We start from the raw sequence: 19384 nt of genomic DNA on the forward strand, positions 1-19384 counted from the left end.
ATGCAAGAGTTGGACATCATTGTTTCTGGTTGAGATGTGGATACCATTGCTGAACTCTGTGGGAAAAATACCTTGGTCAGTCTCAAGATTAATGTGGGATTTCATGTGAGATTTCAAACATGCCTTGCTTTGCATTAAGATGAAGCAAAGTCCTTCCATGGTTTTCTATGGGCAGAACATGTTGCATTTTGAGGTGCCCATGAAACAGTTTTGAATTCCTTGTCTGCCTCGTTAGGCTCCGAACTGGTAGCTGAGTTTGCGAAGTCCTCTATCTCAGGTGAGCACCATAAATTGCATGTTAGAGATTTCATACAGGACCCGAAAACTTTTCCTTGTGAAAGCTGTTATTTTTGGTTTTGTTTTTTTTTTTTTTTTTTTCTTGTAATGGAAAAAAACACCTTGTCTGCTTATTTCCTAGCTGGTTCTAGGTTATGTTGGGCACAGACTCACAAACCTGTTGCCACTGCCAGCTGAGTGCCACAGGTGGCCAGGGGAGGACCTGAATCTTTGTGCTCTGACAGACAGAGCTGCTTCCACTTCAGCCAAAGGAGATTCTGTAAGCGTGATGGATATGTGGATTATGGGCTATTTCTGGAGCCCATAGGAGATAACAAAATAAGAAATACGTAAGCAAGCCGGTCTTCTGGCTTCAAGCAGAGCAGGAAGATCTGCAAAGCAGCATGCCCATTGGACAGGGAAAGGCTGGTGCCCGAGGTGAGCGCAGTCTCCCTCCCTACCTGGGGGAACCTTCTCTTTATCAACAAGAAGGAGGCAGAAGGGCTTTCTGTTTGCTAAGAGAAGAGGACCTGCTGTGGAGGTGGCGTTCTCATTCCCAAGGAGATGTGATTTCAGCTCACCCTCACCCTGCAAGATGAGGATAGCCGGAGGTGAAGCCACCAAACTGCCCTCACCTCACTGGGCAGAGCTGGGGAACTCAGGACACCCTGTGACATAACATAACGCTATTGGGATGACCCTGCAGTCTTAACCCCTTCATCTCCTTCTTTGTGGGTTTGATGGTGCTGAGTGCTGCTTTGTTGCTGGCTTCTCTTTATTTCTGTGCTTGTGCTGTGCTGTTAGCTGCTTGTGTAGTGGAGCAGGATTGTCTCTTGCATCTTGGTTTTAGACAAAGGGAAAGTCTATTAAGTAATGACTAAAAATCACGGTAGGAAACTTGGAATAGGAGTTATTGCTTTAACTTCGATTTCAGCATCATCACCATGTGAACTGCTTTTCTAGGAAAGCTTTTAATTCTGATACTGGCTGTAAACAATCCTGGGAGATTCAAATGATTTATAAAACAGAATTAAAGTTCTGTCCTCTCTTCTAGAAGCAACACTTGGCTTAGAAATAATGAGACACTACAAATTACTAAACCTATTAATACTTATAGATGAGAATCTCTAGGACCTGGATCTTCTATTGCCGTGGCAGAAAACCTGGCATTAGTTCAAAATAAATGACTATTATTCCAAGAGGTGGAACCATTGGAGAACTAGTTATTATGAAAAGATAAGCATAAAAGCATAAATGATCTTTAAATTATTCCTGGTGCTGTTTATGGATGATCTCAGCCCTGCCCTAGACTCATACCTGGAACCACTGGGAGCTAAGCAGAAAAGCAGCATACAGGATGCTAGTGCAGATAGAAGTGTGCTGGAAAATATGCCATCAGCAGCAAAACTTCAGAAGCTTGGTTTTCTGTGACTTTCTTGTATGACCTCTCCCCTATGTGAACCATTGCCAGGGAGCTAAGCACTCACTGCAGTATTTTCTCAGTGACAGACACAATTTGTACTACTCCCATTACTCTTTTTATGAGTGCTTAGCTCTCTGAGGCTGATACCTCTGCAAAGCATGGTTGAAACAGGTCTGCAGGTTCAGACACTGTCACTGGGGGATCTGCTGGGCAGAGGCATGCATCCACACCTGGTGACTGGGCATCAATTTGGAAGCGATAAGGAAGTGCAAAAAAAGGTGAGAGAGAAGAGCCAAGAGCTTGGAAGGTGAAGATAAATGGTATGAAATATTTCAACTATGCATGTAATGGGAGGTCAGTGCAGGAGGCAGATAAGAAGGCCAGAGGAGGTCACAGAGGGTTATGGTCAAAAGCAAGAGATCTCCCTAAACCATCAAATGAGCTCTTCAAGGATTGTGACAGGCCATATTTTTAGATGAGAGAGAAGTTAAGCAGAGTGCTTTTGTACAGCTAGTCATTGACATGTGTGGTATTAAAGGCACTTTGGAAGAGTATAAATAACATTTCATAACTAAACCAGAACTTCTCAGAAAAGAAAAGATTTGAGAGACAGCTGCCAGCCTCAGGTGGGAGATGGAGATTTAAATAGGCTGTGCTAGGTTTCCTGTCTCCTGTGTATGAGCTTCACTACAACATGATAACGTAAAGAACAACTGTGGGCCACTCCTTGCTGGGGATGCTTTTCAACTATGCACTTGTGGGGCACTTTGCAACATCCCGAAATAAAATGCAGCCCCAGCCTTAAGGACCATCCAAGTGGGCCGGGTGCTCTTGTAGGGGCTGGCACACTGTGCCGTCCAGCCACTGGCTCGAGCTTTTGGAGAAGGGTTGCTTGAAGGAGAAGTTGCAATGGCCAAGACACGAGGTAGGCTCTGGGCATCTTTGCAGAGAAGTGGCTGTTGGCGTGTTGCTGTTTAAGAGATGAGTGCCCTCCTGGTGGTGTAGGAATGCCTCAGAAAATCTGGAATAAGCAGCCAGGTTGTGTCATTGAGTGTGGGGCAGAAAGCTGAGAACATAGGGAAAAGGCTAGGTTGTGGGCACTATTTCAAGGAGATCTCCATCCCTGCATGTGTGCTTGTCTGATGGAAGGATCCCCATTTATCAGGTTCCCCACTGGGCTTGATTAACGGCGTTATTTATAGACTGCCTGATTAGTTTTCAGTGTCTTAGTGAGCCTGTTGTTCCACATGGAGCCCAGTAATTAGAGTTTTTTAAGAGGCTTGGGAAAAACTCCCCTGCATTTCCTCCTTACTTCCAACCAACAGCTCCAGAGCCCATGCAGGTACTAATTAACAACTCTTTGTCTTTCTGGGGTCAGTCTCACAGTTCTGCATGCTGCCAGGCAGGGTTTTCTCCCTGTGAGGGGGAACACCCAGGCTGCTCACCCCTGCTGCTTGTGGTTCAGATCTGAGTGGATCCATAGGGGAACACCTGGAAGGGGCACACAGGGGAAGTTCTTCCCACAGTGAAGCCAGGAGTCTATGCTGCCTCTTGCTTTCTTCATGTGTTTAGAAAGCTGTTGAAAAAAAATGAAAAAAGTTCTAAGTGCTGGAAGATCACTAGGCTGTGGTGATGGGGAAACTGTGGGCATATGCTCATATGCTCCTCTGCATCAGTTCATCTGGCTGCTGGTTATTCTTTTTTTTTTTCCACATTTTGGGCAATTTCCCAGTGCTGCATATTGTTACAAGCTATTTCTGTGCTAGTGGAGTGAAGAGAAGGCAGGAGCAGCATCCGTCTGCAGGAGTGCAGCTCCAGTGTAGCCTAGTGATAGTGCAGGGTCTGGTGGAGTGGAAGATATATGAGGAGCGGTTGAGGTCTGTGGGTTTGATCAGCCCAGAGCAGAGGAGTTAAGGGAGACCTCATGGCAGCTACAGCTCCTCACAGGGAGTGGAGGGGCAGTGCTGAGCTCTGCTCCCTGTGACAGTGACAGGACCTGAAGGAACAGCATGGAGCTGTCAGGGGAAGGAGAGTCAGGGGGGTTAGGGAAAACTTCTGCACCAGAGGGTGGTGGGCATGGAACAGACTGCCCAAGGCAGCAGGTGTAGTCCCAAGCTGCCAGAGTTCAAGAAGCATTTGGACAATGCTCTCAAACATAGGGTCTGATTTTTGGGTGGTCCTGTGTGGAGCCAGGAGTTGGACTCCATGATCCTTATTGGTCCCTTCCAACTTGGGATGTTCCATGATTCCATGATTCTGGGAGGTCCAGAGGACCTGTTCAGAAGCAGAACAGGGAGAGTATGACTCAGTAGTGAACAGTTACCTGTGTCGTGATGAGGGCTATAGGCAACAATGGGACATCCAGAAGGCTTTTCCCAAAGGGCTCAGCACCCACTGTGCCTCAAAGACAACAGGAGTTGCAGGCACCGGCACTTCACGTGTAGGACTGCAGGGCCAGCTCATGCAAGGGTGACCCAAATCAAGAAGGTAGCATGGTTACCTCTGACAAAAGCTGTGTCACCCCAGCATGATCCTGGCTGTGCAAAGTCCTCAGGTAACCTGCATCTCCTCTTTGTGACCTCCATCAGCAAACCAGAAAAACGATCATTCCCCATAGATGAAATGAGGCCAGGATTTGTCCTGAGACAACTGTCTCTGCTGAGATCCTGCCCCCTCTGATGTGACCCTGCTGCGTGAGTGCCATTCTTTGTGTCCATCTCTGCTGCATTTTCATAGAAAGCTTGAAATAGGGCTTTGTTGTTTAAACACTGCAGCAGTGAAGTTGTTTTGCTGTACGAGGGCTGCTCTGAAAGTAACACCTCCTATTTTATTATGCTGGCCCACAATGTCAGAGGGGTGATACGGCAGTAAAGGTTGAACCTCTACTGAGCATTAGCTCTGTCAAGTAGTATTATTGTGCTCTTTGCTATGGTTTCCATGGAAATGGGTGAGAGACATTGCTTTCAGAACGATCTACTATATATGTGTACCTACTGTATATATATGCACAATATTTTGTTATCTGTCTGTTGCAGCTCTCCTGTCCTTTGTGCTGCAGTCAGTCTTTAAAAATGAGTTTGTTTTTGTCACAAGGGAGCAGTTGGTGGGCCTGGCACTGCACTGGGGAGCAGTAAGGGAGGCTGCACACCTGCTGTACAGATGGGAACCTGACATAATTTTGCCCATGCGGGTGATAAGTTTGTGTGGGGTTGCTCTCCAAACCCCAACTTGTTGCATTTGTGTTATAAATACAGCAAGTCCAGGTCTGTGCAGAGAGCAGTGCAGGTGGCAGAGGAAGCCAAATAAGATTTAACTCATGGAGGGGAAAAGGCACCTAAGGCAGGATTTGTGGTAAAATTTGGACAAAGAGAAGCAGGGTGAGCAAAAAGGCCGCTACAGACCAGTCGCTTTCCCTAATCTGGGTGAAAGTGCCACTGTATGCTCCCCATGCTATCTCATCCGCAGCGTGAGGCTTAACATTCCTGCCTGGCACGTGGGGGCTAGGGAGGGAGCAGGGGGGTGGGAGGGCGCCGGGCGGGGGGGAGAACCGAGCTGGACACAAAGACGGCCAGCCTCTCAGCGGAATGGCATCCAAGCCATCTCAGCCATCCAAAGCCCCAGCTGCCGGCCTGTGCGCTCAGGCTGCAGCCTGCTAAGCGAACGGTGAGAGGCCATTCCACGCACCTCGCGCTGCGGGCCCAGGGAGGGGTCTCTCCAGCCTCGCTTTTATTTGGCTGCTGTGAGCTGCAGGAAATTTCAAGGCTGTCCTACATCTCGGAGCTAGAAATGGGAGCCAGTGGGAACGCTGTGCCTGCAGGAAGAAAGGAGCTGAAGTGATGGGTGCACAGTGTTTGTGTGGCGTCTGCATGCATGTGACAAAGAGGGGTAAATATTTGTTTGCTGAATTTTTGCAGATACCATTAAAGGGGGAGGGAATAGACTTCTCTTTCTTTTTGTTGCGTGTGGACTTTTCTCTCAGCTTTTCTGTGTTCAAAGCCTTTGTCAGGTGGTTATGTCCTGCAGGGGAGCTGCGGAGCTCTGCAGACAGGGATTGTAGTCTCAGAGTACAGATGCAGGCTGATGAGTTCTGTGCTGTGGATGCTGCAGCTGATCTCCCTTCCGTGTGCTGAGTTCTGTGGGGCCATTCCCAAGGGCTGAACACTGCCTGGGTGGGAAGGAGAGCAAAATCTCTCTCTTGCAGCCTGACTGGGCAGTGACAGAGAGAAGAAAAGGACTACAAGTGGCTTTCTGGGACATCTTTTCACTTTCAAAAAACTAGACTGATGCCTCTTTCTGTGACTGATGCCACAGACCTTTCCCCTTGGGTCTGTGTGTTGCCTTCTTTCTTAAAACAATTATTAAATGTTGAGTACAAGTATTTTGTGTGCTGCTGTTTACACGGCCTTGGTTTCCTTTGGCAGGGACACACATGCTGCGAAGGGATGCACCGACCCGTGTCCCCGCCTGCTCGGTCCAGACCGTGTGACCGCTGACTTTCAGCCCGGCAAGCCTACGTGGCCAGGAGGAGTTAAGTTAAGGCTGAAGAGCAGGTGAGAATGTACACATCTGCATCCCTGTCTGCTGGGTGTGTTTGATGGCTGCTCTCCTTGGAGAGTGTGTGGCGGACTTCTTCTTCTCAGCCAGTGGGAATGCTGGAATAGGATATCATGAATTCCCAGCATCCATAGAACTAGATGGTGGAAGAGGGCCAGGACAGTTTCTTGACATCATGCCCACCTGTTCCTGAAGTTTCCTTGCCTGTAGCACGTTGTGAGGGAAGTGAAAGGAGCTGACCTTTTTTGCCTTGAATACAGCATCAACGTTTCTTGATTTCAGTAACACTTACATAGGGCTGGGTGTAAAAATGGTACTGCTTTGTGAATGTAAAAATGTTATTGCTTTGGCTGCTGATATGCCTGAGGATGACTCACTGGGAAAGGGTTCTGGAAGAATGTCCTTTCTTGTCAAAAGCTTTGTCAGTTATGGTTAAGTTCACTGGAGGTGGGAGATCAAAATATCTCCATAGCACTGACAGTAAGCTTGCAGCATCTCCCCAGATTTAGGTGCCTGGCTTTCCGAAGTTAAGATTTATTCCAAATCTCAGAGTTTTAGTGGGAGTTTGGCATTTGTGACAAGCCTGCTGAGAGCCTATCTGCATTTCTAAAAAAAGTAAAAAAAGTCTTTAGAAGTCAGTCTCCTGAATTGCTGTAGATCCACCAGTGTTGTGGCACAGCCTCATTTCCTTCCTTTGTGCATGCAGGTTAGGGCCAAATTTTTCTGTTTGCTAAGGCAAAGCTTCTTCTGGCAGCAAAAAAGCCTTTTGCATCAGTTAGATGGTATTCTGGATGACCTCAGATTTTTGTGTCTCCATCTTCTGAGATTTACACCATGAAGTCTAAGTAGCAACTTTTGTTGGCAGCATTGAATTCAGAGCAGATCTTGACCTATTTGAAGTCAAGAAGCTTCACTGATTTCCCATAGCTGGAGGAGATGTTGTTACTGAGCAGCTGCCTATTACTGAGCAGCTGAGGAGGGAATGTGACTCGTGAAGTCACACTCTGCTCTTAGAAACAAGGATGCACATCTGGAACAAACTTACTGACCGTGGTGGCGTTGTCCTAGCTTTTAGGCACTGCAGTCAGTTGTAGATCCTGACACTGTGCAGCCTCAGCGGCTGCAAAAGGAAGAGAGAAGAGCTTAGTTTGCTTGTTTTGTTTTCCTCCAGCTGGGAGTTTGCACCATGAATGATATCGCTCCCAAATGGAGCAGATTTTTGAGGCTGAAATATCTCCTTGAGAAAAATTTTATCAGGGACAAACTTATCTGTGGTTTGGGTTTGGGACTCTGACGTTCCTGAGGTATCAGACCCGTAGCAAATTTTGGAAAGAAGTTGCAATGCAAACACCACCTTTCTATAACAGTGAGTTATTCAGGCTATGCTTACTGTAAATCCTGCTTGCCTGTTGATTTAATTGCAGATATCTGCAGAAGCTCCAGAGTTTAGCATTTCACTTGGATTAATTTGTCTTTGGATGCAGAGCCAATGTTTTCCTTCATTTTTCCGGCAGTGTCGGAGGCTGTGTCTGCATATCTCAGTGGCTTAACTCGCATTGAAGCTTTGGTTACAAGCAGGAAGTTGCTTTAATGTACAAGAATTTGAATGTGGGAGGGTATTTCAGACTTGCCGACCTCTACTTTGGCTGTGCCAGTGATTATTACTGAAGTGATTGAAAGTTTCTGAGGGAGAGGAGAGGTCTGTTAGTGGCTCTATGATTTGTGTGGTTTTGCCTGTTCGTTTGTGTAAAAATACCATCCATCCACACGAACCAGTTTATGTGGACACATCCGTGCATTCAGCAGGTAGCTGAATTCTCCTGCTGATCATTTCTACACCAGCATTTTTATGCTGAGGTTATTGGAGCTGCTTGTGATTTGTAGCTCAAACTCAGAGGAGTTCCATCTGAGATGCTCACTGTATGAATGCCCCCGGTTACCTGCCATGGTTAACTGTCCTCTATAGGCATGGATAGTCAGTCTTCCTGCTGCCAGCCACCCATTTCTTCTGAACGAGAACAGGAAAACACATTCCTTCCATTGTTCCTAAGTTTCTTCTCTTGCAGGTTGCTGTGTGTTTGATATCAGGGTGCAAAAGAATCTAAACTATGCTTGTTTTTCTGTCTTTTTAACTGATTTACTGACGGGGAAAGAATGAGAAAAAATATTTGAATTAAGCCCATTGGGCCAGTTCATCAGGGAGGATAAATCAGCGCAGCTCTGTGAGTTCTGCAAAGCCACAGGCAAGCTAAAACACATTACTATCTGACTGCTGAGATTCTCTACCTGTGCTCAGAGGGCAGATGTAAATGTCTGGAGAAGGCAGGACGTAGCAGAGTTCTTCTCAAGGACAAAGGCCAAAGCAAAAACTCTACAAGTGGCAGCTGTCTCTTTTCCAGACCTTTCTTCCTTTTTTTTTTTTTTTTTTTTTTTTTCCCCAATGTAAAATTATGGCAAAAAGAATGAAATTACAGGGGGTTGTTAACCCAGCACTGACCAGCTCCTTGTTCTAGCCTTTATGTACCTCAGTTAGCAGGCAGGGGACTTCCACATGTCTAAGCCACAGACCTGTGTGAGCAGTTCAGATACACTATCCTGGAAAATAGTTTCTCAAGATAGAGATCTGAAATACTTCTTATTCTGCAATTTAAGTCATACTTACCATGTTGCTTGGTAATGCTTTACGTAAAAAAAGAAAGCTGTCAGAAGATCCCAACAGGACAAAGTCCTTAAATCCAGTAATCAACAAAAATGAAGGCTGTATACATCACCTCTCACACTAATAACCAAAGCCCCACTGTTCCTATTCAAGCCTGCTGTCTGGTTAGTGTCAGGAATGTCAGTGGGACGCTTTCATTGTGTAGGGCAAAGTCCTCAATCTAAATATTGCCTGTCAGACATATGCTTGGATGAAGGGAAAATGGTGCAGTAGCGCTTGGTGCAGTTCCTAGCAGTGCACTCTGCGGTAGAGCTGTTGGGTGATTCTGTGTAAGTCACTTCACCTCTTGAGGCCTTTGTTTCCTTTTCTGGAAAAGGGGATAAATGGGCCTTTTTTGGATAAGGCAGCCCAGGGTTTACCAAAGAAATGCGATAACACAGAGGTGTGATGTATGAGTCCAATAATCATTAATTACAATGTTTGACTGTTCATGAGTTCAACCAAGGAACGATTGTTGCTCACAGCTGCCATCGCCTCTGAGTGATCTCAGAACTTTTTTTCTGCAGCCCAAGGGAGAGCATTGTTTTCCAGAAAAAGCATCTTTTGTCTCCTGCAATTTCTGCTGCAGCACATGATGCTGTCATGTATCTGTAGTCATCTGCATGTTGGCCCTCACCAGAATCAGTATGATGAGCATTGCTTGGTTGTTCCTTTCCACCAAGAAATAGTTCCACATGAATTTCCTTTGCCTGCTTTTGGTGCTAGAGAGAGAAGACAAGGAAGAGAGACAAGCTGCTTCCTGCACATGAAGTTGCAGAAAAACACAGTAGAAAAAATTCGTATGTACCTCTACATGTGTGACTGTCATCTCTGCTTTCACCCAGAGCCTTTCTTCACAGTGATCTGGTAAGGGCGATCTTCCCAAAATGTTGGTGAAGGTAATGGTAAGAGACTTGTGCAAAAGGCCCTGATTCCCTGATTTCCTTCCCTAAGAGACTTCAGAGAGCTTCAGTACCTGTCTGCCAGCTCAGACATGATACTCAAGGCCTGATCTGATGCAGTTCATGCATCCCAAGTGATGTTCATCAAAGGGGAAAAAAAAAAACCGAATAAGAACTAGATGTGGGCTGAAACAACAAGCAGACATGACATCTGCCTGTGACACTGGAAAGGGATCTGAGAGAGAAATGAAACCAAACTGAGTTGGGTAGAGTGCTGAACTCGGCTGGTCGATGTTACTCAAGTTGCTGGGTTTTTTGTGTGTGTTAAAGTCTGAAACTGCTAAAAACTGTGAAATGCTGTGAAGGGATTCACTGGTTGTGGAGTTGTGCTCTAGGAGCTACAGGGAAGGATGTACTGCAAAACAGAAGGTTGTTTTCTGATTTGAGAGCATTCATTTGACCTGAGTGTCCTGAAGAGAGTTTTCTTTCAGTACCTGTTTTTTCCTTTTGCTTCTGGAAAGTTTTAATCAGAGCATAAAGAGAGGCGTAGGTTGCAACTCTCCCTGTAGGTGGGGAGATACTACGCCCAAGATCTATGACATGAAATATCATTTCATAGACTTCACATCTTTCTAAGGAGTCCTCATTTTTAGTGAAAATGTGGAAGGGACAGAGAACATTTCAGATTCACGCTGCCCCTGAATTCACCAGAAAGGCTCTGAGCCCCAAAAGACAAATTCAGTGAGAGACACAACAGGCTGATGCCATTATGGTCCAAGTTCTTTCTAATTGGCCTCATCTGTTATGCTTATTTTTAGAACCATGACTGAACCTTAATTAAGAGCGACATTGCTTTGAGTAGATTGTGGTCCTGCTCCGTTGAAATCCTAATAGGCTTCTGGTGCTTTATTTTTTCCTTCATCTCCTGCCTAATAGCTGGGCATAGGGACTGCAGCATGGTAGGATATCTGGAGATGGTATCCTTGTTACACTAGCGCTCCTGGGGACGACCATCTTGGAAGCATGGGCACGGCAGTGAAAAATCAGACCGTTGTTTTACTTTGTGTTTATCGCTCTGAGAGACAATACAGAAACTACTACGATCGAGATCTCTTTGCCTAGTCATCCACATGCAGTTCTTGCTGGCACGGCAGCAGCAGTTGATACTGCTGCATGGCTCCTCACTGCTCCTTTTGGAGGCTTAGGGAAATAGGAAATTCTCTGAACAAGCATAGTAAACAGGAAAATGGCAATTTGAAGAAGCTAAATTGCTTGCTTTAGTCAAGTCGGGCATTTCTACATAAAAGTGGAAGCTCTCAGAGGACACGAGGCTGGTGGGTAGTTGAAGTACACACTCGAGTTGTGTGTACTGTGGCATCAATAAGGAACAGTGCATAAAGAATGGAAATTAGGCAGTACATTGTTTTGTGTGGGCTCAGTTTGTAGCTGTGAGAAAAAGATAAGCCAATCTTTCTGTTGCACTGTGGAGAAAGCTTCTGATGGTTAAGTGCTGATTAATTTGTAGTTGGTGCCAAGGAATCTTTATAAAGTTTGCCATTTCACTATTATTTTGCATACGAAGCATAAAAATAATTTTCTACAGAGATTACAGGGGAGAACACAGTCAGTTCTTCCTAATAAAGGAGAGCTACAGGCCAGTTCATAGTATATAGTCTCAGAAATATCACTGTAAGCCTTGCAGCCCAGATTGCATTGAGCAGACTGTCTTCCAGAAGACTGCTAATGTCTGAAATTGCTGTGATGAGTATAGCAAGAAGGAGCACCCAGATAACAATAGCTGGGCATAATTAAAGACTTTATTTCCCTTCAGTTTCCCAGTTTACAGTGTGAATTTGGCAGTGCCTGATATGTAATCAGTGCTAGAGCTGCAGCGTTGTATTGGGATCTGCTGACTTCTCTGGGTACCATTGCTCTGACAGACTGAGCTGGCTGACCACTTACTAGATCATGGGAGGTGTCCAGGAGGCCCTCGTTGCATTATCTGAACAGGAGAACTTCTTAGTAATAAGACTGTTCATATGCTTCTACAGGTATGGTACAGTTACAGACCTTGAGGAACTAAGATAAAGGGTAAGGAGGTGGGATGGTTTAGTATTATTGTTAAATTTTGAAGTCCTGCAGCCTCCTGATTTTGTTGTGGACCACTGAGCTATACTAAATTTGTACCAATGAAAGGTCTATTAATTTATCTAAACTCAGGAATTAGCTGCTGCATTTGCAAGGTTTGTGACTCAGTCAGTTTGCCTGGGTTGAATCAGGATCTGACACTTCCCAAAGGCGGTTCTGTCCCACTTGCCTTAAAGAGTTTAATCTTGCATGCTCTTAATTGTTTCCTGACAGTTGTGCTCCGTAGTAGTGCGAGTGTAACCAGAAGCTGTTGCAAAATCAGCAGATAAACCAGACCCAACTCTCTGCAGCTCTGTAATGGGAGGTGGCTGTTTCGCAGACGCAGTTGTATCACACTCCAACTGCAGTCCTTTTCCCTCTTTGGGCAGTAATACTTACAAACTTAAGCTTCACGATATACAGTGAAACAAAGTGCTATTTTCAGATGTTACAGCAGGCTGCAGGCAGGGTCTTTCTGGTGTTCCCGCATGCAGGAGAGGCTGTGCCTTCCTTTCCATCCTCTGCACTCTGCATCAGGAGTCTCTCGATTGATTCAGTGGGGACTGGTCTGAGCCCTCAGTCTCTGCTGTCTGGTGTATGTGTGCATGCAGACCCTCCATGTCTCCATCCTGCCTTCTGCAAAGGGTTCACCTGTGTGCCTGCAACATGAGACGGAGATCATGTGTACTGCAGCACTTCCCCTCTTGGCTTAAGCTTGGTTAGGATTTGGTTACCCTTAATCCACGTTTCCAGGATCAGGTAGGTGTGGAAACAATGCAAGGTTATCCTGTGCTGAGCTGGTACGGCATGTCTTTGGACTTACATTCACAGCTTCTCTCTCCACGTGTTGTATTGTTGCAAGGATATTGGCCCAAAGGGTTTAAAATACTTGTGCCTCAGAGGATTGGCTGTGCAGCTTCTTGCAGCTTTTTACTGATCAAATCAAGGGCTAATGTGCTTTGCTTGTGATCATCCAGTGTGCTTTCCCAAGAAACAGATTAATGCTGGGGGCTCGTACTGCTTCAGAGTACAAAGAGAGTCTTTAAGTCTCTGCAATGGAGAAGGCAAGAACAAATAAATATTACAATTATTAGTAATAAACTGTTTTGTCATCTTTCCATCCTGAAGTGTTTCTGTGGGCAAGGAGCATAACAAGAGAGCTCTGTTTTAAACACATCTACACATGAAACAGTAAAATGGTGCTTGATTCAGCTTGCTCCGTATAAACCTCCACTGCACTCTCCTTAAGATAGTCCTGTCACAACAAATGTCAAAAGGAAAACAATGTCTCTTGTTTTGTTCTTCTTCTAAGTGATGATGAGAGAGTAATTTGTTTCGAAATCTGCATAGAAGATGTCTTGCTGAAGTGGTTCTGCATCTCAGTTTCTGTTAACATTTTTCTATGGAGCAGAGCATTATCCATTGCAAATTAATTTCTGCCAGTACAGTCTGACCCGAACAATCAGTTTTTACCTTGGCCATTTTTCTGTATCTTTTCAGTGCTAGGAGTCTTCATTTGGTGTCTGTTTAATATCTACAGAGGACATTTTAATCTGTTTACTAATTTATTCTGGACATGCTGCACCATGAAAATTTCAGTGAGACAGAGGCTTTGAAGATGTGTCATATCCTCCTCATGGGTTCATGCTATGTAGGTGTAGGTGAGGTTGTCCTGCAAGCTGTCTTCAACGATATGCAGCTCCTGTACTGGCCCTGGACCCAAAGGCTGGGGCAAAGGACAGTGTGTGTGACATGTTTGGGAATTCTTGATCATTGATGAGTTAGAAGTGAGCGTGTTTCAAACGTTTCTGTCAGTTTCTTCATGTTCATCATCCTTGAAAGAGCTGGTCTGAGATTGACGTGCAAAATCCTTCTGCTTTTACCTAGGCGGAGTGAAACTCCGGGCCGACCTCACTCCTGGCATTCAACCAAACTTTCGGAGAACCAACCCGATCCCAGCATGATGCAAATATCTCAGGGTATGCTTGGCACCCCTTGGCTTCAGTCCTACCACTCCAGGTAAGCACTACACAGCTGTGGTTATGTGCTGCATAGGCAGAGGCACAGAGCCACCAGCATTTTTATTTTTGATTTCATGTTTTTACATACCATCCATAGGCATGGAAATTGGGATTCCAAACTAGTGTGCTTCTAAACCCCAAATACTATGTCACTGTTTCCAGTGTATCACTGGCTTCAGGGAGGCTCTGCCTCATGCCCAAGAGTCTGCCTTGATGGTGCTCACTACAAGATCGGAGTCTAACTCTAGAGCACACGAATGAAGGAAGGGAAAAGAAATTTGATGGCAAAATAAAGTTGCCTTCATACAGCTGGTGGGATTACAAACAGCCAGGGTTAGGTTTGGAGTCAGGAGCGCTTTGCTTCATCTTTGGTTACCCAGACAAAGTGGCTATGTATTTCTCGATGAAGTGCTCTCTGAAGTGATTAACATCTATGCAACTAATTGCTTAAAAAGTTCTCCTTCTCAACGCAAAGAAAGCCCACTGCCAATATATTAAGGTGGCCACCTCTGAATCCAGATACAGGAGTTGGAGTCCTGCTCTGTATCCCATGGCTTGCCCCCATGGAGAAAGTCAGCACAGTTGTTTCCCCAGAAGAAGAAAAGAAATAAAAAAATAAAATTAACCAGTAAGGAAAAGGAACATTTTTCCCTGGCAAAGCAGGAGGTTTTCAGGAGCAGGAAGTTCTCCTTATAGCCACTGGGATCTAAACATCATATCTTTTACAGATATAATTAAGTCTTGGCAGAGGGGTGGGAAGGGAAAACTTCACATTAAAAAAAGTGAGGGCATTGTTACAGAAAAAAATGTATGTTCCTCCCTGACCTGAAGCACAGATCATCCTGTAGCACGTTCACTTCCCACCTGGGTGCTTTGCTTCCCAGCTGCAGCTCCCGCAGAGCCTTTGGCAGCATGGCTGTGTCTCCTGGGAGCTTGGAGAGGAGTATGGGGAACATCTAGTGGCCAGCTGGCCATGGTTGCACAGAGCACTGCCAGGGAAATTTTTTTTTTCTTGACTGCACATTTAAATAAGTAAACCAGCTTTATCCTGAGTTTTGCAAGATCTATTTCTGCCTGTCTGTGTGTTCTTTTGCATCTCTGCAGAGCTGCTGCACTTTATTCTAGCCAGGGGGATCTCTACACGTTTTTGTGATATTCCCATGTGAGGTGTAGAGGAAGTATGGCCAGCACAAGGAGGCCGCTTCCAGCTGATAGGAAGCTCTCTGAATATCTTCATTTAAACACATCTTTGGAGGCCGTGAGTCTTCTGCCAACACGTATGTTTTGGACGGTGAACTCAGACATGTAGAACTACATGTGAGGAGCCTTTGAAGGCTTCCTGGGCTGTTCTAAAACTTAATATTTGCACCCCCAACTTGCCTCCATGCACAGACACGTGCATCTCTTCTCTGTCTTGTCAGCTTAGTTTTCTTTCGCAGCAAACAAACTATCCTTGGGACAGCTGAATTTCCAGGAAGCGTGCCAGAGCATAGCCTTCATCTCCATAAAAAGGAATGAAATGGGAAAAAAGGAAGAGATTAGATTCTCCCCAGAACGCCTCATATGCTCATCTCCTCCTCCTTGGTGGCGTCGGCACTCATTCAGCTTTTCAAGTGCTTTGGATAGGTTTGATGGGTGGAGTTGATCCTCCTTGGCTCCACAGATGCTCTGTCTCTCTGTCTGCATTTCTCTCCTCCCACCCCTTGGTGGTAAATAAGAGCCATGTGTTGCAATGTCAAGTAGTTCCTTTTAGTGAACTGAGATGACTGCAAACAGGGGATGGAGCAAGGCCCAAATATGGGTTTTCATCTGCACGTCTCAAAGCTAAACATCTTTCTTCTGAGCTCACTTAAAAGTTGTGCCTCTTCTCTGCTAACAGTGGGTTCTTGCTCTTCTCTCACTCTTCCCCAGCTCCTCAACCAGCGATCTCTCTGGCTATGAGCATGGCTATCTGAGGAGAAGCCCTGACCAGTACAGTTCCCAGGGCAGCATGGAAAGCTTGGACCACTCCTCCCCTGGCTACCATCCTTGTCACCTGTCCCCAGCCAAATCCACCAACAGCATCGACCAGCTCTCCCACCTGCACAGCAAGAGAGATTCAGCCTACAGCTCCTTCTCCACCAACTCCAGCATTCCCGAGTACGCCGCTTCGCCTTTCAGCAAGGAGCACTCCTGCTCCACAGACAGCATGCACTCCCGCAGCAGCCTACCAGAGGGCATGAAGCAAGCTGACATCAGGTATGTCAAGACAGTCTACGATTCCCAGCGAAGGATTTCTGAGGAGTACGAGGTGAAGTCCTCTGCTTTGCTTCCAAGCAGTGAGGCCCGGATCTTGCAGAATGGCCGCGGCCATGGCAGGCTCCACAACGTCAGCCGGAACAGCACAGCTCCCTCCTGGGTGCAGCCAGGCCAGGACAGCGAAAGCAAGCCCCACAAGGGACCTCCCTTGCCTCCCACTCGCAGTGACAGCTACGCAGCCATCAGGCATCACGAGAGACCCAGCTCATATTCTGGCCTTGATCTGAACAAGCCTAGCCGAAGCCAACTGAAAGGGCCCTGGTCTCCTCTTGTCAGCCCCCCCTCCCAGGGACCTCTACTGAAGACCCACTTTGGGGAAGGGCAGCTGCACACAGTGGTGGAGAAGAGCCCGGAGAGTAGTCCCACAGTGAAGCCCAAGCAGAGCTATTCCCACCCAGGGCAGCCCCTGCTGCCTACCGGCGTTTACCCAGTACCTTCTCCAGAGCCACACTATGCCCAGGTGCCCCAGCCTTCTGCAAGCAATAATGGAACTCTTTTTCCAGCTCTGGCCAAAGAAAGTGGCTACTCTTCATCTTTTCCAGTCTCGTATGACAAAGGTGCAGCCAGCAGCACCCTGGGCTTTGATGAGAATGGAAACCAAAGTACTACAAACAGATCGGCTGTTTTTTATGAGCCCCCAGATGCTGAGAGAAAGCATGATGCCACAGCACAGCTTGTCCAGCAAAAACTTCATAACACAGAAGTCTACTTAAGCATGTCAAGGAAGGAGGAGTTGTTACCCTCTTACAAGGCAGCATACTGCAACCGAGATGCTGTGAGTCCTGCACAGGCCTCTAAACACAGCTTTCAAGCCCTGCAGATCCAGCCAAGAGATGCCGGTGAGAGAAAAAGCCCCTACCAGTCCAGAGAGAACCGGGAGGCTGAATGCCAGGCTGACAAAAATGGCAACATACAGATAAATGAGAGAGATGCTGCCACGCACCTCCAGTGGGGTCACAACAAATCCAGGCAGTATAGCTTCTCTTCTTTGCAGAACATCCCTGAGAGCTCCAGGAGGCAAAGTAACTCTGAGCCATGTGAAAATTATTCCAGTGCCAAGCTGTCCTACTTGAACAACAGCACCAAAGAGGAGAGGGATCACAGAGGACAACGCAGTGATGCAGACCCGCAGACCCTTACGAGGCAGGACGAGGGCAAGAGCATGGCCCCATTCCATGCTGTAGAGCCAAAATATGAGGAGATTCCTTTGCAGCACCCAAAGACCTCTGATCTTGGGAGGAGCCGGCTCAGCTCTAGCAGCACCCAAGGTGTTCTTCATGGCAAACCAGATCTCAGCAAGTCCCGCTGCTCTGTGCTAGAGAAGGTCAGCAAGTTTGAGCAGCGAGAGCAAAGCACTCACCGGCCCCAGAGTGCTGGTGTTCCCAGCTTTGGCCAGCATTATGGGCTCAGCAGGGTGAGCCAGGCCTCCAAGAGCTCTCCAAGCAGCCCAGAGGATATGCGGAGCAAACTTGGCACCCAGCTGCCCAGTGAGATGAGCAGGGTCTCCAGCCCCTCTGTAAGGAACGGGAAGTTGGAAGAGGCTGATTGGCGCTGTGTGGAGCTGCAGATGGCAGCTTCAGTGAAGCAGGCAAGATGCAATGAGTACTATCACACATGTCCTGAAAATGAAGTGCAAATAAGGGTGGCCCAGCTGCCAAGGAGCAAAAGCACATTCCAGCTGGGAGGGGAGCCTGAGAAAGAAGTCCTCTGGAAGGACAATATCCAGGATGCCCACGGGTCACAGCTGGACACACCGTTCAACAGGGCCTACAGGAACAGCATTAAAGACGCACAGTCCCGAGTGCTGAGGGCCACCTCCTTCCGGCGCATCAGCCCCCCATTTGCGAATATGCCCAAGAGGGCGATCCAGAGGCCTGCCTCAGCTCATGTGGGCATGAGAAGCATGGCGGTGTCTCCCCACACCCCAAAGGAGAGACACAGCGTCACGCCAACGGAAGGCAGCCTCTCTGCCCTGGACTACTCCAGGACACCTCACATCTTGCGCATCGGGGGCCGGAAGCGGCTGACAGCAGAACAGAAGAAGCGGTCTTACTCGGAGCCAGAGAAGATGAACGAGGTGGGCATCTCTGATGGGGAGCCATCACCTTTCTCCTTCCAGAAGAAGGGCCTCCATTTTGTCTTCCCTGAGAACACGGTGGCTGATAGGCGTAAGATCTTTGAAAGGGATGGCAAAGCTTCTTCCGCTGTCAGCCTCTCTAAGCCAGAGCTCAAGCAACTCCAGCAGAATGCCCTTGCCGACTACATTGAGCGCAAAACGGGCAAACGACCATCCTCACAGGACGGCGGGCTGCTCAGGGAGCGATCCCACAGCTCCTACCTGCAAGCAGGTGGCCAGGACAGCCAGAGCCTTTCCTCTGCCTCCAGCATGAATTCTCTCCAGGATCAGAACCTCTTCCGCCGGAGGGAGTCCATTGAGCGGATAGCCAGGACAGGGCGGGTGTCTTCCACCCTTCCTCCCGGGCTGACGGGCTGCTTTGATGGGAGTGGGGATGAGCAGAAGAAAGGACGCTGGGACAGCTCGATCATGAGCAGATCGAAAACAGACAGGTGTCGGGATTACAGAGCCCAAATGGAGCTCACCAAAGGCACGCAGACAGACCCTCTGCGCCCGCAGGGCCAGCCTTGCTATGGGCAGAAGGAGCAGAGCTTTGAAGCACCCAGGAAATCTGGGAAATCAGTGTCTGTGGAAGACTTGCTTGATAGATGTGACAATCAGCAAAGGAATGCATGTGTCCCTGTGCACACACGTTCCAGATCATCGCCCATAGCAGATAAAAAACACCAGGTATGTGGAAATTGGATTATCTGTTGAAGAAAGCAGGGAAACGGGGTATGTCAGGCAACAGACTGATGCTCAGTCTTGGCAATAACTTCATTGGTACTGAAAGGTTGAATGCATGCTGAGATAAGACCATTTATTCCTTTTACATTAGGATGCTGTTTTAATTGCTTGCTGCTGAGTTATTGCTTCTGTTCTGCTTTCTTACTACTGGGGCTCCTTCAGGGATTTCACAGATGCAGGGATTTCAGTGCATCTGCTGATAACATGCTTGTGTGCTTCCTG

The 19384-nt window shown here is 47.1% G+C and overlaps 1 protein-coding gene across 5 annotated transcripts in view; it reads left to right on the forward strand.

Annotated features, from left to right (window-relative positions):
- SHROOM3 (shroom family member 3) overlaps window positions 1-19384 on the forward strand; it is an 82800-nt gene that overhangs the window by 47993 nt on the left and 15423 nt on the right. For all 5 annotated transcript variants that reach the window (XM_042811864.1, XM_042811865.1, XM_042811863.1 and 2 more), the window contains 3 exons: window positions 6121-6249; window positions 13868-13999; window positions 15913-19105. In XM_042811864.1, coding sequence (XP_042667798.1) covers window positions 6121-6249; window positions 13868-13999; window positions 15913-19105 — 3454 coding nt within the window. The remainder of the gene's footprint in view (window positions 1-6120; window positions 6250-13867; window positions 14000-15912; window positions 19106-19384) is intronic.

The sequence above is a fragment of the Centrocercus urophasianus genome, unplaced genomic scaffold (genome assembly GCF_019232065.1).
Source record: "Centrocercus urophasianus isolate 14NV4802_14NV808 unplaced genomic scaffold, USGS_Curo_1.0 seq_13, whole genome shotgun sequence".
NCBI lineage: Eukaryota > Metazoa > Chordata > Aves > Galliformes > Phasianidae > Centrocercus > Centrocercus urophasianus.